This window comes from Chrysochloris asiatica, unplaced genomic scaffold (assembly GCF_000296735.1).
Source record: "Chrysochloris asiatica unplaced genomic scaffold, ChrAsi1.0 scaffold00353, whole genome shotgun sequence".
NCBI lineage: Eukaryota > Metazoa > Chordata > Mammalia > Afrosoricida > Chrysochloridae > Chrysochloris > Chrysochloris asiatica.
The window spans coordinates 2,065,206-2,075,203 of record NW_006408871.1 but is presented as its reverse complement, the minus strand read 5'-3'; the positions used below and the strand labels follow the sequence as shown (position 1 = coordinate 2,075,203).

General features: G+C 36.9%; 1 protein-coding gene and 1 pseudogene across 2 annotated transcripts in view; one reads left to right on the top strand and one right to left on the bottom strand.

The window, feature by feature from the left end:
• Window positions 1-6,054: 6,054 nt before the first annotated feature.
• The window catches only part of PLK4 (polo-like kinase 4), a 58,581-nt gene continuing 54,637 nt past the window's right edge, over window positions 6,055-9,998 (bottom strand). For both annotated transcript variants that reach the window (XM_006876100.1, XM_006876101.1), the window contains 2 exons: window positions 7,065-7,171; window positions 6,055-6,157 (listed from right to left, as the gene is read on the bottom strand). In XM_006876100.1, coding sequence (XP_006876162.1) covers window positions 6,055-6,157; window positions 7,065-7,171 — 210 coding nt within the window. The remainder of the gene's footprint in view (window positions 6,158-7,064; window positions 7,172-9,998) is intronic.
• Window positions 8,375-9,010, top strand: LOC102818233 (annotated as a pseudogene).

Below are 9,998 nucleotides of genomic sequence, written 5' to 3'. Positions count from 1 at the left end.
GACAGCCTAAATGCTCACCAACAGAAGAATAGGTAAACAACATTGGAACATACACACAATGGAATACCAGAAAATGTTGAAGATAAGTGATGAATCTGTGAAACACTTCACATGTTTGCACCTGGAGGACATTATGCTGAGTGAAAATTATTCAATCACAAAAGGAAAGGATATATGTTTACAACATAAGACCAATATTGTGAAAAGTTACAAAAAATGATCAACAATCCATGCAGGTACTGGGTAGGGGAGGAGGGGACTATTCACAGGATCGTGGTCAGACGTGTTAACATGGTTGACAGGGCAGACAATATATACAAAGTAGTGGTTATGTGCCGTGGAGTTGTCCGACTCCTGCATAGGTTTTCCGAGGCTGTAAATCTTTACAGGAGCAGAAAGCCTCATGTTTCTCCCGTGGAAACTGATGATTCTGCCATGTAGACTATCATTAAATTCAAATAAAAGCTTTAAAAAACACAAACACTCAAATAACCTATGAGGTAGTTCTCGTCTGTCCTATGGGGGTGAGAGTCAGAATCAACTTGATGTCAACAGGTATCCCATGGCATCATTGAGAACTAAATGTTAGTTCATTTTAGTTGCTGTCAGTTACTCAATGTTGTTATTGTTAAGTGTTGTTGAGTTGGTTCCGACCCAGAGCAACCTTGATGTACAGGATTTCCAAGGAGCGACTGGTGAGCTTGACCCGATTTTGTAGTTCAAACTGACTTTGCAGCCCAGCACATTAACCTGCAACACTGCACCAGGACCCCATTACTCAATAATGCTGATCAATTGGCACCTTACACATGTAACATGGACAACCTTTGTTAGAACTCTGAAATAAAATGTTTTAAAGTGAAAAAAAAAAAAGAGGTTATCAGAGAAAAGGTGAAGGTAGTGAATAGAGGAGGTGAATAAAATGTACTACTAACAGTTGGCACATGAAGCAAAGTATATGATTTGTTGAATATAAAACTGATGACCTGCTCTGTAAACCTTCACTGTTCACAATAAAAATTGAAAAAAAAAACGTTGTGCACAGATAAGCTGCAGACAAAAGGAGAGCTTTCTATAGAATAAATATTAATAAGTGGGATCAAGATGGTAAAGCATTTTTCTGAGTGTTACAGGAGATAACACATGGCTTTGTCAGTGTGATCCTGAAGACAAAGCACCATCCATGCAATGGCTACTAAGAGGTGAATTGGTCCAGTCAAAGCAAAAGCAGACCAGTCATTAACAAAGGTCATCCCAACAGTTTTTTTGGGATGCTCAGGCATTTTGTTTAACTTTCTGGAAGGTAGAAGAACAATATTGTTGTTAAGTGCCATCAGGTTGGTTCCAACCCATAGCAACCCTGTATAGGGTTTCCAAGGAGTGACTCTGGTAATGGTTAACTTCAACCACTAACATTGTGGTTCAGACTGACTTTGTAGTCCAGCATACTAGCCCACAGTGCCACACCTGGACTCCCCAAACAATACTTGTTTTAAGTGCCGTCTAGTCAGTTCTGACCCATAGCGACCCTGTACAGGGTTTCTAAGGGTGTAAATCCTTGTTGTTGTTGTTAAGTGCCGTCGAGTCGGTTCCGACCCATAGCGACCCTGTACAGGGTTTCTAAGGGTGTAAATCTTTACGGGAGTAGAAAGCCTCATCTTTCTCCCGCGGAGCGGCTGGTAGTTTCGAACCGCTGACCTTAAGGTTTGCAGCCCGATTTGTAACCACTACGCTACCAGAGCTTCCAAACACTACCATCTGCTAATTATGAGAATGTTTGGAGAAAGCCAAAGCTTTGCAGATAAGTGCCCAGGAAAGTTCACCATAGTTCTTATCCACTACAATAATCCGGCTCATTCCTCTTATGAAACAAGAGCAATTTAGGTAGAGTTTTTATGGGAAACAATTATAAAGTCCTGATTTGGCTCACTCAGACTTCTAATCTCAAAACATCTTTAAAGGGCATCCATTTTTCTTCAGTTAATAATGTAAAAAAAGACTACAGTGACCTCGTTAAACTCCTAGGACCCTCAGTCCTTATGATGAACTTAAAGGTTACAATCATTGCTAATAAATGTTTGATATTGATGAAGCATATGTTGAGAAATAGCTTGCATTTAAAATTTTTATCTTTTAATTACATTTTCCCACATTTTTAAAGTTCTTTCATATTTGGGGGGACACAATTATCATAGATTTGTGGGGACACTATTATAATTGATACTCGGAAAGTGTTAAAACCACTAAGAAAAACCCAGGTATGATATGTTGAATGTAAAACTGATGATCTTGTGATGTAAACCTCCACTCAATTCACAATAAAGTTAAAAAAAAAGCAAGCCAGATAAAAAAGGCAAAACACACCAAAAGTACATCACAAGAAGACAACCAAGAGGTTCAGTGAACATATCAAAAGATTTTAACTGCTTTAGTAATGAGAGAAATGCAAATTAGAATTACTGTAACATACTTGGGAGTCCTAGTGTGGTGCTGTGGGTTAATGCACTGGACTGAAAGTAGGTTTGAATCACAAGGTATATGGTTCAAGCTCACCAGCCACTCCTTGGAAACCCTCCCTATACAGGGTCACTATGGGTCAGAACTGACTTGGTGCACAAAACATGACATACTTAATATTCACACCTGCAAGACTGTAAAAATATTTAAAAGACTATATAACATTAGGGAAGTGCAGTGGCTCTGTAAAAGTGCTAAACTGCGAACCAGTTTGTAGTTCAAGCCCAAGAAAGATGAGGCTTTCTGTTCCCACAAAGATTTACAGCCTTGAAAACTCTATACAATGTTGCTATGAGTCAGAACAACTTAATGGCACTAACAAGAAATATAAAACTATGTAATATTGGAGTTCTGGTGTGGAGCTACAGGATAATGCATTACACTGCAAGGTCAGTGTGAATCGCAAGGTCAGTGTGAATCGCAAGGTCAGTGTGGTTGAAGCCCACCAGCCACTCCTTAAAAACAGACTTGACGACACTTAACAACAACAAATATTGGTGAGGATGTGGAGCAATATTCTTATATGCTACAAGGTGGAAGTGTGAAAGTAACTAATAAACTTTTAATGCAAAAACCCTAATATCCAGCAAATTCACTTTTGAGGAAAACCCACCAAACTTGTATGCACATAAAACAGAACATGTTAGTAGAAGCATGGTTTTTAACAGCCAAAAACCTGGAAATAGTTCCAAAGTCCATCAACAGTATAACAGATAAATTGTTGTTATAATTATACCCTAGAATACCATATAGTACCCAGTCCAGATAAAGGAAATTTATCTGGCACAGACTGGTTAACTAATGGGTTTGAACAAATAAAATAACTACAAAAAAAAAAAAAGGGTGTTCAAGAAATATAATTCTAGTATATTACACATAGCCTGGCTGTGAGAATTTTTATAACCATAATGAAGTAAACATTAATACTATCGAACCCTCTCTGAAGAATGATCAGTAGATGAAATAAAAAGGGATTAAAGGAAACTCAAACTGAAAAAAGGAAAAGAAGAAAAAGAAAAGCAAACAAAAAGTGTAAATAACACAAATTGGGAAGAATAAATTCATTAAGACTGTAATGGCAAAAGTAAAGTGATCTAACAGCAATAAATGGAAACAACTCAGACTATAGAGGCGTTATTGTTTTATACCATGGAATTCATTCCAAGTCACACAGACCCTAAAGAACAGAGCAGAGAATTGCCCATAGGGTTTCTGAGGATGTAATGTTACAAAGAGAGTAACAGGAATTTCACCCATGAACCCACTTGCTGATATGTACAAACAACAGACCTTTCAGTTAGCAGCCAAACGCTTAACCACTGTGACATCACAGGCTAACAGACTGGTTTAAAAAAAAAAAAAATTAAGCTATATAATTTATTATATACCAGAACATAAGACCAGCTGTGATGAAAAAGAATGCTCCCTTTGTCAAAGCCTCAAAATTTATTTAGGATTTGTTAAATGCCATCAAGTCAGTTCCGACTCAGTGACCCAGTATATATAGGGTTTTCGAGGAGTGGCTGTTAAGTTTGAACAGCTGACCGTGTGGTTCAAATCAACCTTGAAGTCGAGTGCTTATTCTAAAGCACCATACCAGGACTCCACAGATACTCTTATAGTTATGATTTATATTAACAGTATCTGAAACTGTTCCGCATCTTGGTGGGCCCTATTTTATTAACAATCTCTGCTATTGTTGTTAATGTTGAGTGCTGTCAAGTTGGTTGTGACTTATAGTGACCCTGCTGTATGTACAAGGTTTCCGATGAGCATCTGGTGAATTTGAACCACTGATCTTGTGGTTCACAGTCCAGTGCTGATCCTATAGCACCACACCAGGAGTCTAAGCTCTTTAATAAAAAAAATTATTCTAGTTTTAAATTTTGCATTTCCCCAACTAGTAATGGAATTGAGCATCTTTCCTTTTAAATGATCATATGGACTTCCTTTGTGAATTGCCCGTTCATTTCTTGGGTCTATTTTTCTATTGGGCTTTTTATTCATTTAAAATTATTACTAATTCTGTAATTTCTTTTAAATTTTTATTTTCATTGCCTTAGGTATAAATATCCAAAACAATGTTGAATTGTGACATTATTTCTGTCTCCTAATGGAAACAGCTACAATATTTCTGATAAAGACTTTAATGTTTCCTGTTGATTTTATTAACATATTTAAGTTGTTTTTGTTAAGTGCCATGGAATCAGTTCCAACTCATAGCAACCCTGTATAGGTTTCCGAAGAGCAGCTGGTGAGTTTGAACCACTGACTTTTTGGTTCAAATCAACCTTGAGGTCGAGAGCTTATCCTGTGGTGCAACACTAAGACTCCACATATTTAAGAGATGGATGCAGTGTGGAAAGGGGTATTTGATAGAGTTCCTGGCCCTACATGGAGTTCCTATTGTTGTTGTTGTTGTCAAGTGCCGTCAAGTCTGTTTTGAACCACCAACCTTGTGTTTCAAACAATTTTGCAGTCCAGTATATTAACCAACAACACTACACCAGGACTATACTTAAATTGTTGCTGTTGTTAAGTGCCGTAGAGTCAATTCCGATCCATAATGACCCTATATAGCGTTTCCAAGGAGCAGCTGTTAAGCTTGAACCACCAACCTTGCAGTTCTAATGACTTTGCACACACCAGGACTCCAAGATATGTAAGTAGCTTCATTTTACTTCCGAGGTTTTTTTTTTTTTTCATTAGGAATGGTTGCTTTACTATCAAAAACTGCCTTTTTTGTGTGCTAATGAACCACACTGTTAAATGCTTCACTATTAAAATGTATTAGTATCACTAAATATATAGATATTTCCAAGTAAGGATAGAAAAACAATTTATTAATCATTACAAAATTAATTTTTTAAATTTAATTGCTCCTCCTATACACACAGGTAATAAAATATAAACATGAGTTTATAGTAACTTACTTAAAAAAGGAATTAAATAAATCAAAAGATAAAGTAAGTTAGTGCTGCATTTATTATTTTGTTTTTGTAAAATGCATTTTCAGAAATGTTTTCTTCAAAACAGGCGCTACAAAAATAAATATAAAACAAATATACATTTTTACATATGTTACTTGTAACATAAATACATATATATATATACATGTTCAAAATTTCAAAAACTCTAGCATGTTTTGTCCATGATCACAACATGTCTGAGACGTAAGGAAATCATAAAACCACAAATACACCACACACCACTTCAAAGACTGCATTTAAAAGACTGTTTCACATACCACTTTTGCATTTAAAAGACTGTTCAATACAAATATCTGAGTACGTTTAGGAGTGTGTTCTAAGAGCAAAGCTAGGCTTCCAATCAATCAGTTTTACCCTGTATCCAATACATTTTAAAGTGATTCAGATTTCATTCTTTTTGTTTTCTAATTTGAATATATCTGTATGGTACAGATTAAAATTATCTTTAGTAGAAAGGCTTTCTGAAGAAATTATTAAATAAAAAGTCAATTTACTTGAAAGCCAACAAAGTTATTTATTAAACTTATATGCCTAAAAATAGTTTTAATCAATGAAAAGTAGGAGTTGGATTAGAAAACATCAAAAGAATGGAAGACAGACACTGTAATTTCTGTTTGATGTATTCTGGTAATTTTTCATTTTCTCCATACCTATGTGAAGGAAAAGAAAATAATTAACAACTCAATCACTTGATTTTTATCAAAGTACCCAAAGATTCATCATGTTTTTCAGTAATTCTTCAACGACAAGTGATAACTTCAGAAAAATTATACAATATCAAAAGATATTTAAAGAAAATTACGCATACCCAGTTTCATGTTAAAAGAGACCAAATTCTAAGTGCATTTAAATACTATAAAATACTTTACCCATATACTACAACTAGCTTTATAATTTCTAAAGAAAACTGAATATCCAGATTTCACATTAAATCTAAGGCCCTAGTTCTAAAGAAAATATGAACTAAACATAATGTGAATACATTTTTATAGGAATGGAAATAATTTTCAAGTGATCATTATCAAATAAAATTCAAACAAATGTCCTTAAGACATAAGTTCTACTCATTTTACATTTGCATTCTTCCATATTTTGGATCATTTAAAAGAGCTTTTAATGAAGCCTCTCATTAGAATAGTTTTAAAGTAATGGCACTATATAAATATTCATATTTAACAACAAAAACATCCCTAGATACCCACAAATTATACTTGCCAAATACGTCCTCTACAATAAGCATTTCTCACCAAGTAGCATGTTTGTATTGGTATCATCTACTTTATGTAGAAACCAAACTTCTGGTTATTCCTATTGCCAGATTTTTTTACCATGGTGCCTGGCACACATTTGCATAAAGAATGAGTATGTACATTCAAAATAGCCTTTCATACATTAGTCACTTTATATTAGATTAAGTGACAAAGTCAAGACATATAACTTAAGAATAACACAAACACTATCAAAGTACAAACACTCTCTTTATTAAATCATTTTAACATGCAGAGAAAAAAAATATATAGCAAAGGACTGAATCTCAGCAGCACTTTAAGAACTTACCTAGTTGTGTGACCATTTGGTGATGTGTAACTGATAGAAGACACTCCTGCCTGCACGACCAGCTGGGACCCATCATTAAACTGAACCCACACAGCTCCACTAGTTAACTAGAAAAACAGTAAGCACAAAAATTTAGGCACTAGAGGATTTCAGGTTCTTACAAGGTACTCTAGTTATGTATAGTTAAAAACAACACACAGACACACAAACAAATAAACACCCTTTCAGTTAACTACAAATTTGGGACTGGGATGATAATTGCATTGAGAACATTCAGATTATTTTTCAGATTTAATAGCTATAATATTAAAATATTGATTATTTCTTCCTGTTTATTTCCATTAGAATATTTAGTTATCTTTTAGTTTTTTTCACATAATAAAACTAGCTAAGAAGAGACTTAGGAAATAATAAAAACACTTTCTTAAACAGGATTTCACTGTTTTCTGTGCTTATACCACTGAAGTTCCACTACTGTCAGATATACTGCTGGAAAATGAGTCCTTTATTTATGTAGGAAGGCACTCAAAATATGAATGGGAAGACCTGCCCCTCAAAGTAGAGTTGACTGGTGACACGAATGGAGCTGATGAGGCAGAACTCAAAATGAGGAAAAACAGCTGTAAACATCCATTAATAATCAGAACATGGAATGTACAAAGTATAAACCTAGGAAAACTGGAAGCTGTCAAAAATGAAATGGAATGCAAAAACATCAATATCCTAGACCTTAGTGAGCTGAAATGGACTGGTATTGGCCATTTTGAATCTGACAATAACACAGTTGACTATGCCAGGAATGACAAACTGAAGAGGAATGGCGTCTGATTGATAATCAAAAAGAACATTTCAAGATCCAACCTGAAGTACAATGCTGTCTATGATAGGATAATATTCACATGCTTTCAAGGAAGACCAGTTAATAACATAACTATTATTAAAAAACGCACACCAACCTCTAAAGACAATGATGATGAAACTGAAGAATTCTAACAACGTCTTCAGTCATTGGTAAATATGGCCTTGGTGATAGAAACGATGCTGGAGATTGCATGGTAGAATTTTGCAAGACCAATGACTTGTTCATTGCAAATACCTTTTTAAACAACATAAAAGACAACTATACACATGACCTCACCTGACAGAATACATAAAAATCAAACTGACTGTATCTGTGGAAAGATAAGATAGAAGCTCAATATCTTCAGCCAAAACCGGCAAGGGGAGACTGTGGAACAGGCCATTAATTGCTCATATACAAGTTCAGGCAGAAGCTGAAGAAAATTAAAGTAAGTTCACAAGAGAAAAATATGACTTTGGGTCCTCCGAGCGCCAGGCTGAGCAGGCTGCATGCGCAGGCCCACCTCATCCGACCATATCACCGTACGTCCCGCCTTGGGCTCAGTAGTCTGCCAGCCAGCACTGGTCCCAGCCTCTGGCGGCTCTGCTCTCTGGTCTGCATAGTACCTGGTAGTTCCGGCTATGACCGTCTCTGGGGCGCCAAGCTGCAAGCCACTTTGATGGCTTATCAGTGGCATGGTCGGCCGTTGGCTGCTGCTCGCCAAGCCCTGTGCGAGGTCCCTCCTACCTCCTACCCCTATCTCTGCACCTCCAATGCAGCCACGAGCTGGCCACTGAGTGTGTTCACATTAACAGTCCACTTCGTAAACCATGAAAGTGATGGTGTAGTTGAAAGTAATCTAGATATTGATGGGTTTGGTGCCTGTGAGGGAACTTTGGCTTGCTCTACCTGTCACCTCATCTTTGAAGATCATATATATGAGAAATTAGACACAGTGACGGACGAAAGCAATGACATGCTTGATCTGGAGTATGGACTAACAGACAGAGCATGGTTGGGTTGCCAAATCTGCTTGACAACGTCTGTGGACAACATGACTGAGGACCCAACGTGCTGGTGGATGCTAGACAACCCACTGATATGAACAAGATATCTTAAGCAAATAAACCTGAATGTTTTCATGAAAGCTTACCTATTTTGATAATTGTTATTTCTTAATGTAATTAAATGGGAATATGGATGGATTTGTTATTATAACCAGCTTTACTATTTTAATTCCCCTTGGATTTTTGTAGTTCTGATAGTATGTATTCTTTATTTTGGTTAAATTACACAATGTCAACCAAATATCAGAAAACAGTTTGACTGTCTAGCAACTTTTAGCAAAATGTTTTCATTTAGATTTACCTTTTAAAAGTAAATTCAAAAAGACATATTATCGGAGAACAAACAAGATGGCGGATTGGGTGGACATGTAGCAGAGAGCTCCGCCAACAACAACACAGACTACGCGACCAAGCAGGCTCAGGGTATGGTCCCAGAACTCTGAACCACATATAAAGGAATACTTAGAAGGTTGAAAGGCTCACAGCTGGGGGAATTTGTGGCAGAAGCAAGAAATCTATTGCTTTCTAGTCCGGGACGCTTAGCTGCTCCAGGAGCCGCCATCTTGGATAAGACCACGTGGGGGAAGGATTGGAGCGGCCACAGATGCCTGGCAGAACCGCTGAGATAAAGGTGTGGACATTCTTTTCTTTTGGTAGCTGTTCATTGGTCCCTTGCTGTCTGCACACCTCCAATTCTGGTGACTATAGGGGTACCTGAGCTAGTGGGCACCCCAGCCCCACCCTCGGAGGGTTCTACTATGCATGTGCACAGATCTCCTTGAAATTTAAAGAGACAGCTTCCAATTAAAACCAAATGGCCACAGCCGGCCCTGAACTGTTTCCAACAAGAAAAAAGGCCTGAACGGGAATTGGGGAGTGGGACAAGCAGACAAAAGAGGAAATAGGCTGAAAATTAAATCCTAACTTACGTCAAAACGACCAACAGTGGTATCTTGAAACTTCTCAGGAAGAAGAGTGAAAAGGGAAGCCCATTTCCTGATCACATCTACCTGGAGGCATTCAGAA